General features: G+C 38.4%; 1 protein-coding gene across 1 annotated transcript in view; it reads right to left on the minus strand.

The window, feature by feature from the left end:
- Nucleotides 1-537: 537 nt before the first annotated feature.
- Nucleotides 538-22,131, minus strand: part of C8H4orf17 (chromosome 8 C4orf17 homolog) — a 42,501-nt gene continuing 20,907 nt past the window's right edge. The window contains exons 5-11 of the mRNA XM_045792353.2: nucleotides 17,647-17,856; nucleotides 15,301-15,365; nucleotides 10,116-10,259; nucleotides 5,124-5,205; nucleotides 3,581-3,767; nucleotides 2,608-2,651; nucleotides 538-1,117 (exon numbers count right to left, since the gene is read on the minus strand). Coding sequence (XP_045648309.2) covers nucleotides 930-1,117; nucleotides 2,608-2,651; nucleotides 3,581-3,767; nucleotides 5,124-5,205; nucleotides 10,116-10,259; nucleotides 15,301-15,365; nucleotides 17,647-17,856 — 920 coding nt within the window. The 3' untranslated portion in view covers nucleotides 538-929. The remainder of the gene's footprint in view (nucleotides 1,118-2,607; nucleotides 2,652-3,580; nucleotides 3,768-5,123; nucleotides 5,206-10,115; nucleotides 10,260-15,300; nucleotides 15,366-17,646; nucleotides 17,857-22,131) is intronic.

Raw genomic sequence — 22,131 nt, forward strand, 5'->3', positions numbered from 1 at the left:
ATTGCACAGATAAAGGGTGCCTGGGTGGCATAGTCGGGCAAGCGTCCAACTCTTGATTTCGACTCATGTCATGATCTCAGGGTCATAAATCAAGCCCCACGTCAGGCTCCATGCTCAGCAGGGAGTCTGCTTAAACACTCTCTCTCCCTCTGCCTCTCCCCCCACTCCCGCTCTAAAAAAAGAAAAAAGGGATATGTACACATACACAAAATTTACAGTATCTCTTGACTATCATGGCGCACATTCTAAAAGATTGGCTAATTGGTAGATGAATCCAGCAATACACTGAAAGAATATCAGCCATGGCCCAAGAGTGGTTTATTTTAAAAATACAAAAAAGCTAAATATTAGGAAATTTGTTAATATCATTCACAATTAGCAAAGAGTAGAAACTAGTTCTTTTCTGGCTCATAAATTAGTGATAATGTTTATACCTTTTTTGGGGAGGAGGCCAGTATTTTTCCATTATCACCATAGAATCCATTCAGAATCCATCCAACAGCACTGAACACTGTAGACTGTAAAAATTAGCTCAGATGTTAAAATTCTGTGTTTGGTTTTGTTTTTTCTCTACCAAGAGTTTGGGGCATGTGTCAAACTGCAGCTGCCTAATTCTGTTATGGACGGTTTTTCTAGTATCAGGACCCTATGCTTATGTACAAATGCAATCAGTGCAAGACTAGAAATGGAGTATATAAATAAACATACTTCTTTTACACATGGTGCTAAATTAACTACAAATAGAAATACTGTCTCCATTATTATTTATTTAGTACATTATATACAGGTGCTCTGAGATTTACATGTGCCACCAGATACGGATTCTCTCATGCCAAAATACTTTTTAAAAATAATCTGATACTGTTATGGAGTGAAGCTCATGTTTGTGAAAGAAATAGCTCAGTCTAGAATTTCTACCTTTGGAATGTTTAAGGATAAAACGCTCTCTGGGGGGAGAAATTGCCTCCTTGTTGCATAATCCTTGCAGACATTGGTTTTGTTGATATGCTTTCCTGAATTTTAGGCCTGGGAGGAGATTTTGGTTTGCTGAAATATTCTGCAATGGGCATTTTCATATTATTTCTTCTTATAAACAATGTGGGCTTGTGCTCAGCCTCTGAAATAGAAAAAAGAAAAACTAAGTAAGACCAAAATTGAGACATCGAATATAGTTTCTGCCATGTTTTAGTACCAAATGACACACACACAAACCCCCAAACTATATGAAGTTTAGGTAAATTAAATATACCCCCAATTCACAAAAGAATCTATTCTTATCTTTCTTACCACCCGCTCATTTTTAATGAGTCATTTGTTCCATAACATGCAGGATATGTTCTATCCTCTTAAAATCAAACATTATTTTGAAAGGAATTCATTAGAACTGGTGATCGTAAAGATGATAGGCAAGGATGGGACCAATGAAAGAAAGGAAAAGGATTTATGGTCCTGATAGACAAAAAAGAAAATTGACAAACAGATTAGAATAAGTTCATTATACTTATAAGATCTCCCCAAAACCTATAGGGTCAGACTCAAGCAGGAATAAGAATTTGGAGAGGTGCTGTCTATCACCACTGGAAATGAAGAAGTATGATTGAGGCTTCTTATACAAAACTTCTTCAAATATCCAGACAGATGCCAACAGATAAGACACGAAGTTGAATAACAGAAACCATCCCTGTTGTGATTTTGTAGTTCTAGAGTGAGGAGTTTGGTAGAAGTCAGACACAATGGACTATCCTTGGTGTGTCAGAGTAAGGGAGTATTTTCTAACTTCTAAACTGTCTTTCTTATTGCCTGTTAGCATGTATAGACTCTTTGGGGTTTGGTTAACCCCAACAAAAGCTGCTGGGGTTTAGAGTGACCTCAAAGAACTCTGACCACCATATGATTCCTGGTATAAGAGAAACTTGGAGAAACCACAGGACAGACTTTTGTTTGAGGCTTATCGACATACTTCTGAGTTGTTGCTCTGTGGTCATTGTTGTTACACTTGTTTTAAGGTTAGGCGCTGCCAAACACACAGGGACATTTCAGTTGGCCTATTCTGGACCAAAGTAGGACAAGCTACAATTCTTTATTTTTCTTGGTCCAAATTGTAGGGTGTGGTTGGGCTTCTGGTGAGGACACAACACTGTCCTCTCCCGTACTTCAGCTGTCTCCTAGAGCATCTGCTCATGGCCGATTGCCATGTTACTGTTTTCTCTGATCAACTTGGTTTCTAGTTAAAATAACTTAGCTTGACAGTTAAGCTATGAAGAACCAAACTCTGAGATCATTGTGTTTTTGTTAGGTCCGTGCAGGGCTTCTCCTATCACCGGGTTGGCAAGACTAAACCTATGTTTCCTGCTATCCTGCTATCTTACTTCTCAAAGAGTATCTGTCTTTCTCTGATGGGGCACTTTGCCTTTCAAACAAAGTTAAGTTTATGTCAAATTTATCTCGATGAGAAATTCAGTGGACACTCTCCCTTAAAAGTAACTAGAAATCGTCATTGAATTTTACTGCCTATAAAACCATAGATCCTTGTCTGTGTCCCTAAAGAGTTCAATACTTACTGGTTTCCCTATACCAACTCAGTAATTATCACAAACTGTACTTAACCTTTTGGCACTTCCTTACTTCCTTCAGATCCTTGACTTGACACTCTAGATAATTGGAGAAGAGAAAATGAAATTCAAAGATACAAACAAGTATTTTCTATAGACTGCACTATCATCGATAAGCTAAGTACATATATATCTTAAATATTCTATCCCAATTCTTTGTTTTTCAATGCAGACAGCATTAAGTGTACTTTCCAAAGAAAAATTCTTCTGATTTTGAGTAAACATCTAAACAATATCATACATTATTCACTAATGTAGAAAGACTGACCCTATTTCCCAGTTTCTCATTTTATGGAAACTTTAAGGTGGAGACAAATTGCAATACAAAATTCTCTGTCTCAGTGATTTTTAAAGTGACTTGGGTCTTGAATATTTATTTTCTCTTGATTTCAGCTTTTCAGCCAACTTTTTATTTTAAAGCAACAAGATTTTTTCTCCCTACTTAAATAATATCTTATCACATTCTTTCACCATATTATACATAAATATGTATTTTCTTCTGTCATTGAAATAATAAGGTTTAAGAAAAATTTATATTAAAATAATTTCCAATTCCTGTCATAGTTATTTTTCAGTCTAGCGGTGTCCAGGAGTGTGCCAGAGAAAATTAAGTGAAGCAATTTATTTTAATCTAGCATTGTTCTACACAAAAAAAGTGATACTTGTGTGATATGCATTTAACAAAATACATAACAATAATACAATTTCAGTTTCCTTTATTGCTTCCATTTGTAGAACAAATGAAAAAAACTACATTTTCTTAGATGTCTGGATGGCTACAATTGGATTTAGAATGATTCTCATATTACATTCATGAAAATGAAAGAAAACAAATACACACTGTGGTCATTTACCGAATAAAGAAGAGACTGAAGACATCCGCATGCTTAGTGTTTTGAAAGATAACAAAAAGCAAATTAAGTCTTTCTGTACTACGTACCCTGTAGGTAGCCAGTATATCGATTTACCTGGTTGGTTGATGTCCTTGCCTCGTTCTGGTCAGCACTTTCAATTGTGCAGGTGAATTTGGGGGCGATTTAACTTTGGGTGGCTTTCTAGTCTCTGCTGTTAGATTTGCCGTGCTGTTTCTTCGTTGGGCCAACAAGTTTATTTCAGCCAGTTCAGCATGAATCAAAGCTGAGACCCACTCTTTTTCTGCTTTTAAGAAAAAGGGGGTAGGCATGAAGGTTATAATTATCACGTTGGCTAGAAGCACGGGATTCATTCTTTTATCCAGCACTCTAGTGTGAAAAGCTGGTAATACCTTTTCTGAGTAGGCATTTATCTGTGAGTCAAGGTTTCTGTGGAAAAGTTGGTTCACATCACCCTGATTTCTGTGGACCTGTCATACTACAGAGCAATGGAATACAGTGGAATAACTTTTAAATATTGAGTACAAAACCCAGCCTTTCAGGCTGCTGCCAAATAAAAAAAGAAAACATACCTATTCAAAATAATAAGTACGATATGATCTCATTAAAATAGACTAACAAGTAATAGTTACGAGCATATCTCTAAAGATATGTACAGAAGTCATAATGACGGAAATGATGTCTGTGATGATTTGATTGATTATTGTTCTTCTTTTCTTGTATTTTTTCTGGTTCAGCTGGGTTTTTTTCCCCCAACAATAAGCCCATATTATTTGTGCATATTTTTTTAAAGTTACATCCTTAAAAAGGAAAAAAAAAAGATAAGAACTAAAGACTCCTACCCTCAAATACTTCTTAATTGCTTGCCAAGTAGTCTAGAATTCCTGGATAAAAGACAATTTCCAAAGTGCTCCCTATTCAAAAATATTAGTCTATCCCTAACTCACTGATATTTCCCAACCTTTATTAGTGCAGATTCTCAAAGAGTGGCCGCCAGACCAGCATTATCAGCATCATCTGGGAACTTGTTAGAAATACAAATCCTCGGGCTCCATCCACCTCCAAAGTTCTGCCTGTGTCAGTCTGATGACCAGCGAGGTTTCAGGACAGACACTCTATGCTACTTATGGTTGTCCCACCTGGGACTGGCATATGCTTTCATGGAACAGACCCCAAAGGCCCCAAAGGAGGCTCAGAGAGGACTGAATTGATGGCTTTGGTGGGGAAACTGGCAAGGCTGTTAGAACCTAGAACTTGGAAGGCCGTGCTATGGCCATCCGTACCGGAGAAAGGAAACAGGCTCTGTGCTCAGAGTCCACAGCAGGCCAGAAAATATGCTCAGGGAGACCCTTGGGTGTGTGCACCTGGAGAAGCAGCACAAACCAGCCCTGGACACAGTGCTTCATAGCAAACCCCAAGAAGTCAAAATTAGGGCATGCCGAATTTGGGGTCATCGAATGACCAGTTGCATGCAGTCAATCACAGAGGACTGCAGAGACTCGGATACTGAATCACTAGGGAAGTTATATTGCAACAGTATGTTTGCAAAGCCAAGGTAGAAAACTTCAGATATTGGCACATCCCTACTTTCTGACGATACACTGAGCTCCGTGTCTGCAAATGCTTATTTTACTCTCACCTTTTGAGCTTGCATGAAGCAGCCACTGTAGAACTTCTGCCAGAGAATCAGTGCGTAAAATGTGACAGAGCTTCGCCAGAATCTAACAGAAAATATTAGAGTCACGCAGCGAGCAAATACACGGCACAAGGGCTATAATAAGATTTTCTTTACTTCCTCCACAATCCCATCTTCCCAAATGTCACTCTGAGCGTGAAGCTCGATTAAGTCAACTGGGATTTTAGCCTGGGAACCAGATTTCAAACAGCGTACAGTGGAACCTTAGAACAAAACATCTCCAATACCAGTAAGGATTTGGGGTAGGCGATACAATATTTCTCTTCTTTTGCCTGCTCAGTACCCGCATTTTCTGGAGGAGAGATTGGCTTTTCTTCTTTTGGGGGAATGGGTCTTTCCCCGCTGTACCAGAGGTTTTAACGGAGATTTTCCAGTCACAGAACTGTCCCTGTCTGTACTGCCCCTCTCTACAGTGCGTGAATCTAGCTGGAGTCATTTTCCCTCAGTTCCCTGAACACAGTCATTGGGCCAATGGGTGGGAAATATAATTCCCTTTTGTCAATCCATCCCTGACTTTTTCATCTGGAGCTAAGGGCTGAAATGTGGATGACAGAGGAGATAAATATATGAAATAACTGTAAAAAAAACTGGACTATAATAAATATTAAAGTACAAAACATTAAGCACAAGTAACGATGTTGCCACTTTGATCCTAAATTGTGTCTCCTCTTAGAATTTAGACGTATCTGAAATTCAGTCCTTTATACCCATCTGCCTACCAAATGTATCCACGCAGATACACGACAGGTACTTTGAGTCCAGATCATCTAAAACTAAACCCATCTTTCTCTACCTTGGACAGCTCCCTTGCATCTACAATATGTTCCTAGACAACACGTTCAGTAAATTCTTTCTTCTAAATATTTCTCGAATCTCTCCGTTCCTTTTTACCCCCCGGCCCTGACCCAGTCTAAACTATCATCAGTTCTGGCTTGGGCCGCTCTGCAACATGCTTTTCCCCAGGCTGCCTGAAATTTTTTCTTTTTTAAAAAAGATTCCCTAGGCTACTCTGCCTCTAATGGTTTTTTCATCAATATGATGATTACACGTTGCTTCTGCTTCTTCTAACTTAGGATCACTCAGTGATCAACTTTGAGAGGCTATAATTATCCCTTTAGTGAGAGGAAGTCAAATATGTCCTTTCAGGAAATCTCCTGCATTCTTTTCATTGAGTTTTTTTCTGGAAGGTACTTAATATATTGGCAGGTGAATTTGATCTGCTGAAGCTCGATTTCAGGATTTGAGATTATAGACCTAGTGTAGCCCCTCCTGTAGGGCTAGAGCATCCTATTCTCTTTCTGGGGTTTCAGTTGAATTCCTGGTGTGTTCAGCAAGGTCTCTCCACTCTGGCACGTCAGAACGTCAGCATCTCTAAGCGATGGGCTACCTCCCATTAGCTTTCTTCTGCCAGGTCTCAGAATCTCATCCTGTGCATGTGCGATTTATGCTGAACTGAAGACTCATGGAACCCTTTACAGATTTCTGGAGCTCATTCTCTCTGCAGATTCCTCTTTGTAAATTCCAGCCACCTCAGAATCCCCAAACTCTGAGCTCTGTTTTCTCTACCTAGGGAAGACGTTCCTCTCGGTTTGGGCTCCACTTCTCTGTGCCGTGATTAGGAATGTGCCCCCGGCTGAAATCTAGGTTGAATGTGGAAATCATCCCAATGGTTTCCCTTCTCTCAACTGTCATAAATCTATACTGTCTGTTGCTTAATGCCTGAAAACAGTCTCTTCATGTGTTTTTCCCAGTGATATAGTTATTTACAGCAGGAAGCTAAGTCTCGGACCTAATCCTCCATTTGGAAGCAGAGTACCTTCCCTGCAATTTTGCCTCCACCCTCCAGATTAATTCTGCATATTGTATCTAGACTGATTTTTCTAAAGTACAGATCTGACCATGTAATCCTTACACTTACAAAGTAATTTCAGTATAACTCAGTGCTTAAAATTCTTCACTAGATTCCCAGAGCACTTCAGATGAATCTGAACACCTCAATACAGCTTGAAAGTCCTTTATTTCTGGTCTCCGAAGAGCTTCGCCAGCCTCATCCCCTGCAGCCTTCTCCCTGCACTCTCTGAGTCTGCCATATTGTTTTTAGTTCCTTGAATAAACAGTGCTCTCGCCTCTTAGCTTTAGATATGAAGGTCTCTTGTGTGGGAATGATCTCTTCCATATTTCTTCTCATCTTTTAATTATATCTTAAATATTCTTTAGGTTTCTTTCCCCTTGAAGAATCTCTCAGCTCCAAAATCTCCTCCTAAATGTTCTTACAATGTCTGTACAATCCCTCTCATAAGCAGTGTGAATGAAGGAATGAACTATATTCCCAAACTCTAGTATTTTGTCATTGATATTAGATATTTACAAAATAAATGAAGGTGTTTGGCAAACTTTTCATGTCAATGGTAAAGAGACTATTATTTCTGTAAATTCAAGATTTTTTAGAAGAAGTCTAAAGACAAGATACTAAGAGACACAGAATTTTGTTTTTCTTTTCCTCTAAAGTAGTAATTGTGAAACTGTATACTCTTTCATATACACCCCTGCACAAACATATCTTGCCTTCATAGCCACTCAGAGTTACCAGCCTCGATAGTAGGAAATTAGAAGATATTTCAGATTTTTTTGTAGAAGGTATGTAAGGTTGGAATACCACTAAAATGAGATCTCTTTCTCGGATTCATTTATACAAGCCAAAAAATTTTTGGTAAGACCTATTTTCTCACTTTACCCCCTCTTTTTCATTTATTTCCAAATAGCCACCAACTATTTGATAAAATTCCACGCTGTGTATGTGCCAGTTAATAGTTTTCAAGCAAAGTGATGAGTGCTGACGAATCGGTTGTGAACAAGATAGAAAGGATCTCTTCCTTCAAAGAGTTTACATTTTAGTGGAATTTGTATTAATGTCCAGTTAAGTCAATATCTGTGAGGTAGAAGATGCTTTTGGGAGGAGGGCCCTTTAATTGATGCCCCAAAGTCCAGTTCTATAGGATCATGCTGCTGGTCTATTATTGATGTGCTTAAGGAAGTAAGACAGCCTGACTAAAACTGCAGTCAGTTTATGGTTTGGCTGCATAGATCAGATGTGAGCATCTCAGATGACATATAATAGAGAGGGCCTATGCCAGCTGATTTTCTACAGTTCCACTTTGATCTCGGTAGAACCTTTCTTTTTAATTTTTTAATAATTACTCGATGCCTAGCAGATATTTAGGCATGAAAGATAAAGCAGGAACCAAGACAGAGGAGTGTGAGATCCTATAAGATTTTAGTGTGAGTGGGGTGAGAGGCAGAGACACTATTGAAACAAATGAATACAAACGCATCAGATAGGGCATGCGCTATGTCAAAGATAACAAAGGGTCGTAGGCTAGAGAGTAAGTAGGCAGCTACTTTAGATTGGTGATCAGGGTAAGTATTTCCGAGAGAAATTTTTACTGAGACCTTAATGAGAAGAAGGTGACCACTGAGAGGACCAAGGAGAAGAGATTTCTTAGTAGGAAAAGTTCCTAAAGGTGGGAATGAGCAAATTATAGAGAATCAGCGGTGCCAGAGTGTGGCGGGTAACACGGACAGTGATTCTGAAGACTCTATATAATCGGGAGTCTTTCACCAGAAGCATCTGGAAATCGTGTGTAACCGCACTCTTGTCTGCAGATACTCCCCTCGTCTCCATCCCTTTTATTTTCCTTCCCAGTTTTAATCATCAGCATAATTATACCCCGTGCCACTGTTACATTTTACTTTTGAAATAGTCCCTTTTCGGGACTATTCAATAACAATCCTCAGAATCTGCTCTGCTATTTGTAATTGCCACTACGGATAACTCATTTACAACTGTTAGCAAAGTCATCATTACAATGCTTTCAGCCTTAATTCATTGCAGTGGGTCTTACAGTGAGGCAATGTGGAGGTTACCAAAAGGGTCTAAAGAAGGAAAACAAAGGAGGAAAACAAACATCAGCCAATTGATTTGTTCTTTGTTATATGTCATTCTCAGAAATAACTGTGGCTGGAGAGAACCTTCCAGTAGTCTGATATGACACATTACTATAAATATAAATATAACTAAGTTTATAACCCCAGGCAGGGTAGGTTTGAGGAAAGAGTTTTCCACAGATAAGAGGCAGAGATGAATGTTGATTGGAGGAATCACTGACTTCAAGTACGTGAAGGAGATATACAGGCACCAGCAAGAAGTAGTGCCTCCCAAGCACCGGGAGGATGATAGAGAAAAACATGCGAAGAAAGAGCCAAGTTTGTTCGGCAAATGCCAAGGTCTTCATTATGTCTAAACTGAAGGCTGTGTTTCTGTAACAGCGACTGGATGTGGTCCATAGATAACAATGGAATATTACTCAGCCATCAAAAAGAACGAGTTCTCAACATTTGCTGCAACATGGACGGCACTGGAGGAGATAATGCTAAGTGAAATAAGTCAAGCAGAGAAAGACAACTATCATATGGTTTCACTCATCTATGGAACATAAGAACTAGGAAGATCAGTAGGGGAAGAAAGGGATAAAGAAAGGGGGGGTAATCAGAAGGGGGTATGAAGCATGAGAGACTATGGACTCTGGGAAACAAACTGAGGGCTTCAGAGGGGAGGCGGGTGGGGGATTGGGATAGACTGGAGATGGGTAGTAAGGAGGGCATGTATTGCATGGTGCACTGGGTGTTATACACAACTAATGAATCATGGAACTTTACATCAAAAACTAGGGATGTACTGTATGGTGACTAACATAATATAATAAAAAAATATTATTAAAAAAAAAGAAGTAGGCCTTGCATTTCAGTCTAAGTGGTTTTAAATCAATTCAGTTGTTAAAGGGGAACCACTAAAGAGTCTTAAGGATGTTAGTAATGTGATTTTTTTGTATGTTCATGCTGTTCCCAAGTTACAGATTTAGTAAACCTGCCTCTTACTTTGATTTCCTGATCCAGATAGTTTGGTATGCAAACAGTGTTCTCTTTGACGTCAGTCTTGGTACTCATCACCTCTGAAGAACAAGAGTCAGCAGTAGAGCATGGTTTTGGAGGAGACAGTGGCTTTTTTACCTTAATTTCTTCCTGAATCAAAGGTATAATATAATCAATATGCATTCGCATCCACTTACATTTAGTTGAATATAAAATGAATGAGAAATATTGTAGATAAATAAGAGATAGACATGAAAGTAAAGAGAGGTTAGTTTTAATCTTCCCTTAAAAATCTAATGATCAAATATTTGCATTTGGAGACAGAACCCATAGTGATGTATTATTTACTTTTTGTGAAGCCATCTTTTTTTTTTTTTAAGATTTCATTTATTTATTCAACAGAGATAGAGAGAGCTAGCGAGAGAGGGAACACAAGCAGGGGGAGCGGGAGAGGAAGAAGCAGGCTCCCAGCGGAGGAGCCTGATGTGGGGCTCGATCCCATCACGCCGGGATCACGCCCTGAGCCGAAGGCAGACGCTTAACCGCTGTGCCACTCAGGCGCCCCTGTGAAGCCATCTTAAACCCTTGGTCAAACACCAAGATAACAATTTTTGAATAGTGTGTAACCTTTATTATCTTGCTCCTCCAGATAACAACCAACTTATAACACATGAGATTTTTCTGTTAAGTTAGGAAGATTTATGACAGGAAGAAGACAGCCCAGAGATTCCACGCAATGTCTGTGAAGACATTACATGCTACTTCCTTGCTCTGCTGACTGGCAGCTGAGAGCTGGAGAATTAAGGAGGTCAGCTAAATTACTTCCCTTGACTAACTGGAAGAGGAAAGAGAAAGGCTATTTTCTTGTTCTGGGAGGTAAATATACTCTATAGTTTAAAAATAAAAAAGATTATAAGAGCTTTAAGTCCAAGAAGAATTATAGAAGACTTAGATCTATGTGATTATTCCAGAGAAGGCGTTTAACCTTCAGAAGTGAGTGATATTTAATACACGCAGAAGCCAGTAGCCGAATATGTCGATAACCGGGGACTGTGATGATTGGAATTGATGGAACAATACTGAACTATTGACATTTAACGAAAATAAAGCTATATTGCATACTGATGCATTCTTTTGTTAACGTTTATTATGTAACAAGATTTTCTGTTTTAGGGAACAGCAATATATATTTTTTGGTTCAACCCTTCAACTGGATGCAACGAAAAAGGCAGATTAAGATTTAAAGTAATTAAAACTGTTGAGGAGTGAATAAGGCAGGATTTAATAGCTCAAAGTAAAGGGGAAGTGAGAAGTCTCAGCTGTAGGGAGTACAGTAGCCATTTTTGACCTAAAGTCTTTCTTTTGAGAGTGAAAACTTTTCTTCTGAGAGCTTACAAGGTCCTGAAAGACAGGACTTAAAACTCAGGACCCAATTAAGGGCCAAGGAAGGGCTACAGCCTGAAGATGAAAGTGACCTAGAAGTGCAATGGTCCTTAAAGAAATATAACCCGAGGTCAAGGTTTGAACTTGGCTTAAGTTAGTAGAGGCTGGTAGGGCCTCTGGGTCCTACAGAAACAAGCACAAAGTTCTCTTTGGAAAAAAGTGCTTTTATCATGAACTTCAGATTCCTACAAATAACTTTTCATACATAATGTCCAGCCACGAAGTCATGAGGCAAAAAGAAATTATAGGGCAAATTAGAAAAAATTTTAACTTAAATGCTGGTAACAAAAATTATGAAAGCAGTTAGAACAATCCTCCAAGAAGAATTTATATCTAAATATATATTTTAGAAAGATAAAAGAGTCAAGTAAAGAACAATAAAATAAAGTATGTGCATGGAAAGAGGGAAAAGATAACATAAATCAACAAAATAGAAAAGAAATATATAACAGAGAATCAAAAAACCCCACAAAAATTAGTTCTTTGTTACACTAATTGATAAACTACTATGGACACTGATCAGGAAAAACAAAGACATAAATTAACAAAACTGATAGGTAAAAGGATACATCTTTTTTTTTTAAAGATTTTATTTATTTATTTGACAGAGATAGACACAGCCAGCGAGAGAGGGAACACAAGCAGGGGGAGTGGGAGAGGAAGAAGCAGGCTCATAACAGAGGAGGGGCTCGATCCCATAACACCGGGATCACGCCCTGAGCCGAAGGCAGACGCTTAACCGCTGTGCCACCCAGGTGCCCCATAAAAGGATACATCTTACAGATCCTGCGTAGATTTAAAAATGAATATGAGGTTATTATGTATAACATTATCAATAAATTCGAATGTTTCAATGAAATGAATAATTTCATAAACAAAATCATTTCAAGAAGAAATAGAAAACCTGAATAGTTTGTTCTATAATGAAACAGATTTCAAACCAAAGAATGTTATCAGGATTGAAGACAGTAATTTTATGATAAAAGGGTCATTTCATCGAAAGGACGTAATAAACCTAAATAGTAATAATCCTAATAAGAGAGCTTCAAAATACATGATTCCAAACTGATATAAGTACCATGTACTAACTGATTATGCCACTGGAGCTCTGAAAAAACTGATATAAATTAAAAGAGAAATATACTAAGTCAGGGATTTCAACACCTCTTTCTGAATAATTGATAGAAAAAGTGGAGAGCAAATCAGTAGGCTATGGAAGACCTGAATGACAGTATCAACCAACCTAACTGGTATTTATATTACATTCTACCCAACAACAGCAGAGTGAACATTCTTTTCATGGCACATGGAAAATGTATCAAAGTCGACCATATTCTGGGCCATATAACAAGTTTCAATAAATATACAAAGTTTCAAAGTATACAAAGTATATTCTCTGAATGCAATGGAATTAAACTGGAAATCAACCACATAAAGATATCTTTAAGATACCCCAATATTTGGAAATTAAACAACATAATTTTAAGTAACCCATGGATAAGAAATTTAAGAGTAAATTAGGGAGTATTTTGAACGGAATGAAAATGAAAGCTCAACATTGTAAAATTTGAGGCATGCAGCCAAAGCAGTGTTTATTTAAAAAGATTATAATAATATATGATCATATTAGGAAGGAAAAATATCTCAACTCGGTGACCTAAGATTCCCTCTTCTATAAAGACATGAACCAAAATCAATGAAATAGAAAGAGAAAATCAGAACAAGAGATATCATCAATGAAATGAAAAGTTTATTCTTTGAGAAGATCAAGGTAACTACCAAACCTCTACTTAGACTCATCGAGAAAAAAAGAAGACGCAAGTTCCCAATGTCAGGAATGAGAGGCAGAACATCTCTACAGATCATATAATCATTAAAAGGATATGTTATGAATGACTTTTTATCTGTAAATTCAACAACTTAGATGAAATGGACAAATTCTTTGAACAATAGAAACTACCAAAGCTCCCTAAAGAAGAAACACATAACCTGAATGGTCTATATCTGAACGGTCTATATCTATATGGAAATAAGAAACTGATTTTGTAGTTAAAAACCCTGACTCAGGGGCGCCCGGGTGGCACAGCGGTTAAGTGTCTGCCTTCGGCTCAGGGCGTGATCCCGGCGTTCTGGGATCGAGCCCCACATCAGGCTCCTCCGCTATGAGCCTGCTTCTTCCTCTCCCACTCCCCCTGCTTGTGTTCTCTCTCTCGCTGGCTGTCTCTGTCAAATAAATAAATAAAATCTTAAAAAAAAAAAAAAAAACAAAACCCTGACTCAAGGAAAACTCCAGACCCAGATGGCTTCACTGAAGAATTCTACAAAACTTTTAAGGAAGAAATAATATCAATTCTACATAAAATCTCCCAGAATTTTAAAGAGAAGTTCCCAACTTATTCTATGAAGCCAGTGTTATGCTAGTACCAAAACCACAAAAGACATTACAAGGAAACTGCCAACTTATGAACATAGGCACAAGAATGTTAAACAATATTTTATGAAATTAAATATATAAAAAGGTTAACACAACATGACCAACAAGGGTTTTTTCCCAGCAATGGAAGGGTAGTTTAACCTTTAGAAGTTAACCAATGTAATTCACCATATTAGCAGATTGAAAAAGAAAAATACGATCATTTCAAATAGATGCAGAAAAAGCATTTGGCAAAAACCAATCCCTATTTCTGATAAAAGCTTTCAGAACACTAGGAAGGAAAAGGAACTTCCTCAGCCATATGAAGGGCATCTATAAAAAACCTGATGTCGCAATCAATGATGAAAGTATAAGCTTTTCCTCTATAATTAGGTGCGAGGCAAGGGTGTCTGCTCTCATCACTTCTATTCTACATTGTACTAGAGGGTACCCTTTACAGTAAGGCACAATAGAGAGGTAAACATCATGTGGACTTGAAACTATGATAGAAAAATTTTAAATTTGGGTTTCATCAAAGTTATAAATTTTGGTTCTTCAAAAGCCACTACTATAAAAAACAAAAGGTAAGCCTCAAACTGGAAGAAAATATTTCAAAATGTATATGTGACAAAATAATTTTTATCTAGAATATATAAAGAACCTTTAAAACTTCATAATAAAAAGACCAGCAACCAATTTACAAAGTGGGCAAATATTTGAATACACATCTCTCATAAGAAAATATAAGGATGGCAGGTAAGAACATGACAAGATGTCAACCTCACTAGTCATCAGGGAAATGGAATATTACTCAGCCATCAAAAAGAATGAAATCTTGCCATTTGCAATGACGTGGATGGAATGAGAGGGTATTATGCTAAGTGAAATAAGTCAGTCAGAGAAAGAGAAATACCGTATGATTTCACTCATATGTGGAATTTAAGAAACCAAATAGATGAACATAGGGGAAGGGAAGGAAAAATAAAATAAGATGAAAACAGAGAAGAAGGCAAACCTTAAGAGACTCCAGGCTCTAGGAAACAAACTGAGGACTGCTGGAGGGCTGGGGGTGGGGGGATGGGGTAACTGGGTGATGGGCTTTAAGGAGGGTGATGTAATGAGCACTGGGTATTATATGCAACTGATGAGTCACTGAAATCTACCCAAGAAACTAATAATACAGTATGTTAACTAAATCGAATTTAAATTAAAAAAAAATTTAAGCTGTAAAGAATATTGTGAAATGTTACCTTTTCAGAAAGGTATGTGAAGAAAAGCAGAGGAAATGACAGAAGTTGAACTAAATAAGGTAACTGTAAATAGTTGTTTCTTTACCTTTTTAATTGCTAAGGGATTCTCACTGGAAGTTTTGAAGCACTCCTTGATTTTTCTACAGGGCTCTGAAATGATATTGCAGGAAAATATATTTAGATCGAACTGAAACACTTTCTACCACATGACAGACATGTCACTTGCTGAAATAAAAGAGAGGGTATCTGGATTTCAAATAAGGTCAACTCAGGGATCTGTTTATAAATGTTGGAAACCTTGCAGGTAAAGTTATACCACAATAACATAATAAAAGTATATTTATATTTACAAAACTAGTTCTATGCCCAGGAAGATGATATAAAGAAAGACTGGAAGAGTTTTCTTGATCTGGGTAAACTAGTTTTTAAAAGTACATATTTCAGTATAAGACATGTTTTTCTGTTTCCTGTCCATATAACTGACACTTTCCCTGATTAAAGAGATTTCATGTGTGCTGTTTGCCCTGTGGCCAGAAGGAGATGCGTGCTGAGTTATAATTACATTTTTTACTTTATTTCTTATTTCATCAGTCTCTCAACCCTACACATTCCAAAGATTCATCTAATAAAATCACTCTAAAACCATTTAAATATTTGCTTAATCTCCTTCTGCACTAATTTAAAGATATATTCTCTATAAGTAACACTATCTTTTTTACCGAAGCCACAGTTAACACAATTTCTTACAAGATGAAAAGATATTGTGCATTTCCCAATAGTAACTGAATTCATTAGTTCTAGCTGAAGAAAGAAAAATATTGTGAAGTTACCTCTCTCCAGAAGAGAGCAGGAAGGAAGTAGGAAGAACAGAGTTATGGGTGGTGAGCGAATCTGTTAAGTTAGTGTTCACTTGTGGGAAACAGAAACCACTCTATTTTAAGCTAAACTGTAAATGAGACAGGGAATTAGGTGTTTGCAGTCTCAGTGGAAGGGCTGGAGCAGTGAACCCACAAATCGCTTGAAGAGCGGCACCTTGCACCTGGCCCACCCAGGGGGGCACAGTCTTTATCACAATCAGGACAAAGGGGAGTCAGGATGCCACTCACGCTCCAGTTGCTGTCACAACATCTGTGAGACTAAAGATGAGGCACTGGGTCACTGCTGAGATCTGAAAGCCACCGTATCTGCTGACATTGCCCTCTGACACCCATAAATCCAGAATCTGAACACTGGGATATTGTAGCAGGAAAAGCCCGTGTCTCCCGTCATGCTTGAGAGCCAACAGCAACCAAAAAGATCACCTGAGCCCCACATCTGAAATACAAATCTTAGCAGATGGCAACACTTAACTCCCAACTGTTAAGTTTCTGGGGTTTATGGTATAAGAAGGGACACCAGAGAGAAGGTGGAGTATGTGGGTTTTGATTCTTTATTGCTACTGGGTAAGGAAGAGGAACCCTTGAAAGGATGAAAGGAGTTAACAAGTGTGAAGACCTTAGAATGGAATCACATGGTCCCTCTTACTGTTATCCTTTGAAAGATAGTATATTTTACCACATTCTACCAAAATAATTTTCATGTGCCCTGAAACTTCCAGTAATAAGAGAAAGAGAACTAGATACAATTTCCACCATCCAGAATTCCTTCTATTTTACCTAGAGCTTTAGATTATGCCACTAATGCTTTTTAAAATGTATCGGTGTAAGACATACAACATAATGATTTGATATATGTATATATTGCAAAGTGATGATCACAGTTAAGTGTACTTAACTATCCCCTCACAAAATTACCAGTTCTTTTCTTGTGATGAAACATTTTAAATCTACTCTTGTAACTTCCAAACATACAATATTGTTAACTATATGTTCTGTTGATTAATCCTTTTTTGTTTCAATTCAGTAATCATTGATTAATTGATTACTGAAGATCAAACGCTGTGCAGGGACCTGGGGGGACACCAAGAATACCAGAAACACAGAAGGCAATGACAGTGCGCCCCGAGCTTCAGGAGCTGACTGTCTCACGGGGCGGGACGGAAGCGTGCAATTCCATCCCTACTGCATTTCCCTGACTCACTTTTTGTCGCAGTGGTTTCCTCATCAATGTTGGCTAAACACGCATTTGTAGTACCTCTTAGATACTTTTGTCGGGATTAGAAACTAGAACCACACCAAACAGGTTTTGGACATAATAAAGACAATAATAATATTTATTAACATTATCGAACTACTGAAATGAGATTAAATGAGGGAAAATTTTTTATAATGAGTAGCTTATTTCATAGCAAGAAAATTTCATGACTATTTAAGAATCACGGCAGCTATATTGACAATCATATAGACTACCCTCCCTGCCCTCCCCACCCCCGCCACCCCCGATAGTTTGCAGGAGGCCTCAGGAAAGATTTCATTAGTTGCAAGGGACTCACCAGAATGAGGCCGTGGGGGCACCTTGACCTGGTTTGGGGCTGGCGAGGCTCCTCTGACAGGGCTCTGAGGGGCTGCAGCGCTGGGTGGGTAACCGCATTTGGCAAACGGTATCTCATCCTTCTCTAAGTGGTTGAACTGGCCAACACCCCACAATGCTCCCAATGAGTTCTCATCATCATTCACAGTACAGATGGGAATATTATTCAAACCTAGGTGAGTCACGATAAACAGACCAGACAACCACATTAGGTTTTGGGTAGATTTTCTTTGAACGATCAGCCATTTCCCAACCAGATATTGCTAAGTCTACACAAGCTGTCAGACTACACATTGTTTGAACCGGCGCTAGGCCGATGTTCTTTGAAGGTCAGTGTAGCAAATTATGTTTGCAATGCATGCTTCCTGAAAATGTTCTGCCTTCTCGTCAGCCTTGAGAACCAGGCTCACACCTTTGATGTTGGTGTGGGAGTCAAGGGCAACAGATCTGCCTCCATCCCAGACAGACCTCGCATTTCCCAAGTCTTACGATGACGAAGGAATTCTGTTAGCCTTCTTCACGAACGCCACATTCAGGTGTTTGAAGCATCCAGAACGTCTCAGTACAACAAGGCCTCTGAAGAGACATACACTGGCCCAGCTTTTGTCCTGGCAGAAGGTATGAACAGCTGCAGGAGCTTGGAAACAGGATGAGGTAGACTGGGGGGAGGGAAGGCAGGAAAACGCGGTACAAAGAAACCCCCGTCCTCATGTCCAAGCTTTCTAGGCTCCTTCACTCTCCTGTAACAGTAATTTGCCTTTGGCTTACATATTGAATTATAGACAGATCCTCTTTTTGGATCGATGCCAACTCATGACATATTGACAGCTTAGGAAATGAAAGTGTGTAGGCCTTTGTTCTATGTTAAACAGTGAATTACGAGACATAGGAATACGTGGCTGCTTTGTTTCCAAGAAAGGTGCACAGGAAGCTTCTGGATAGTGTTTTCCATACTTGCTCACTTTTCTCAATTTCCTTCTAGGACTATCAGTCCACCGCCTTCTTATCTGCTCAAATGACGTCAAAAAGGTCTTTGTTGAGAACTCTGAAAGTTACCCCATCACGCTCCATCCTTTTATGCTCTTTTGTTCTTCTGTAGCATTCGTCGCCTATCATATCTGCTTGCACATCGCTCTGCGGAGCTGCTCTAGAGTGTAAGCTTCACGAAAGCACGTATTTTGTCTGTTTTGCTTGCTGCTCTGTTCCCAGTGTCTAGAATAGTGCCTGGCACAAAGTTGATGCTCTGTGATTATTTATCAAATGAATTAATAACACAGCCAAATATAAAGCTTTTATTTAGTCTGATACTCAGAACTTTACGGATGGTAACTGCTTCTAAATAGGAATGAGAATAGAATTTTTGAAGATAACATCACATCTTATCATTTTATCTTAAACACCTGAGGAGGTGATTGACCCAGGTGCGTAATGAAAAATTGCCTACCAAGTGAAATAAAATATTAACATGGAGATGAATCAATGGAGAAATCCCTATTTTCTCTGCTATCTCCTTTAATTAAAAAATGGTTAATAAGCAATATGAGAGAATTCAATCTATCCAAGAGTTAGGAAAGAACTACATAAAAATGTAAAAAGTGCAATGTCATTCAAGTGGCTTCAGAGTCAAATGGGACAATATTAAATGATTTAAAGGTAGTCGGGGAAACGTGAAACCCAACCCAGCAGTGAAGGAGATTAGGACAGTATCAGTGGGAATTTCATTAACTTCCTTGAATATACAGAGGAATTATGTAATGGAGTCCTGAGCTCAGGAAGGACCAGCTCCCCGTACCGGGCATCAAATTTCTGTTCCAGTCATGATTCTGAAGGACTCACCTTTCAGAGACTGCCAGGTGAAGATTCAAATTTCACATTCCTGCCTAATTTTCTGATTGACATCCAACCTCAGTTTAAGGAGAAAATAACTCTAATTTTGTTTTTGTCCAAGGTAACTGTTTCCTTAGTTAATGGTGTGCTTTAACATTGGGAAGGTTTCAAATAAAAGACAGAAATAATAAAATACAAAAACTACATACTATTCTTATTCATGGGTTAAGTTTAGTAAAAACCATTGCATATGTGTTTTTAAAATGTATGTAATATTTAAGCAGAAAAGCATGAGAATATCATTAAGTTGGTAAACAGTAAAGAAATATTTTAAATAATGTATTTGTCTGTATTTATGTTTAATTTATTAAATTTACAGGAGTTATTTATAGCTTGGTAAGAATCCATGTGATAAGGATGTGACATTTTTAAAAGAAAGCAAATCTACTTAATGAGTAATTGACATTTAAACTTTTAAAGGTATTTTTTTACTAAGTTTGTAAATGGGACTAAATATTAATCAAAGACCCCCTTGAAGTTATTTTTAAAATTTTCTAGATTTATAAGTAAAATAATAAAATTTATAAGTTAAATTTTAAATGTTAAAACAAAAAGGTTTACAATTTTAAAGTTTACTTTAAAAATAACAAGTAACTGCAATTATCTTTATTGTGCTCAAAACTTTCCATCAAGGATGCCAAATACTTACTATCAGGGTAGCTAGTGCTATAAAAGAATTAGTATTCCTTTCACACCCTCTGTCCAGGCCAACGATGACCCAGCCTCTGCAGAGGAGAGTGGGGGTGTGGGCTGTGTTTCTTCCCCTTGCTCTTCCACTCTTCCTTCCCCACTCACTGCTTTCAACTCCTCTGGAGTTGGGGTGGAGGATGAAGGAATGGTGAAGGGGACACAAAGTCTTACTTGCTTAATGGTTTTAATTTAGTGTTGAGGCATCTGTGAAAACAGATCTGTGGGGCAGAGAAGAAATACTGTTTCTTTCCCTCACGAGGTATTTTTGTGGGTTCTTTGAAGACCCCTGGCTGAGGAAATCTCTGACACTGTTCACTGCCATGGGTAATGTATCTACCAGATAATTGCTAACATCTCTTCCTTCCCACCTTCACCCCAGGTGAAATGTCACCAGCCTCTTTTGGCTGGAGTTGTCCTATTATCTTGTCCTCTTGGGCTGGGTTCTTGCAAGACCGTTCTCGACCAGCTTCCTCCTGAGTGTCCACTCGAGCCCACAGGAAACAAGATCCTTTGCCTGGTCTTCTGTGTGAAAGCAACTTAATCCCAGTCTGTGCCACTGACACAGCCAGCTTCAGCCAGCTCCAGTCAGCTCTTGTCTTGAGATTTTAGAAGAGAATCAGACACCATTCTCTGTGTCCTCCATAACATAGAAGATACAGAACAAGTTCACCCCAGGAATAGTCTCCCCATAATCCACTGCATAAACAGTGTAGGTTAGACCAGGAACAGCACAGGCAAGGAGCTAGCTAGCCAGTGAGCTCTGTCTCCTCTCTAGACATTCTCCATACATGGTTCCCTGGCAAGCCCTGCAGGTCCAGGCGAAGGCGGCTACCACTGCTCCTCATGGAGGGGAAGGGGAGTACACAGCACCCCAGTGACTCTTTTCAAAGAAATCCTCACTCTCTTTCCTTTCTATGAACTTTTCTCTAAAGCAAAAGAGCCCGGAGATAGGCTACCATCATAGAGCCAGTTTTTAAATGATCTCTTAGCAAGTCACGCGTAGATGATCTCAAAATTTGGCTTTAGCAAAAGTTCCAAAAAGCCTCATTTAATTCCACGACTAGATATAATGATTTTTTGCCATGAAGTAGTGATACTCAGATTTCTTTGGCTACTGTGCCCTTTGTTCAAACACATTTTACTCCATCTTTATCTCTTACCCAGATCTCTAGGACTCTTCAGAATACAGTTAAAAACTTCTGCCAAGCAAATGTAATATTTTAATATAATCATGTCTATAAATTCAAACCTTCCCTATACTATGTAATAGAAGAGGTTGTAGAGATCACTAGTTTGTAAATTAAATGGAAAATTTTCATCTTTTACATGCACTATTCCTTCTTTCCTTAAAATCATTTCTCTCCATTTTCAGAGACAACTTTTTCCATCCTAGCACCTCTGCTATTTCTTTTTGGTCTCTTTCTCTGGATTTTCTGTGTCTACACATCTCCGTGTTTTTCAGAGTTCTGCTGGGATTTCTTTCTTGGGCAACAACGTTGCTGTTTTCAATATGCTCCTGCTTTTCAAATCTACTTTACAGTCTCATCTAAGCCTTAGGCTCCAAGTCTCTGCTTGGTCATTTACTCCTGAATGTTCCGTTGGCACAAGTACAACATGTTTGTCTGAAATGAAGCTTTTAATCTAACCTCCTGTGTATGTTCTTCCTCCTACATGCTCAAGACTGAGAGTTGGTCCACTATCCACTCTGTCAACCAAGCTAGAAAACCCTGATAGTAATTCTAGACTTTTTATTCCGTCCTTAAGTCCAGTAAATGCCGAAGTCCTGCTAATTGTTTCTTTTTAATGTTTATCATGTATCTCCCAATCGAAACCTCTGTCAAACGCATTCTTGACACTCCTCCAGTGGTTT

The sequence above is a fragment of the Ursus americanus genome, chromosome 8 (genome assembly GCF_024610735.1).
Source record: "Ursus americanus isolate L20-20 chromosome 8, mUrsAme1.1.p, whole genome shotgun sequence".
NCBI classification, from domain to species: Eukaryota; Metazoa; Chordata; class Mammalia; order Carnivora; family Ursidae; genus Ursus; species Ursus americanus.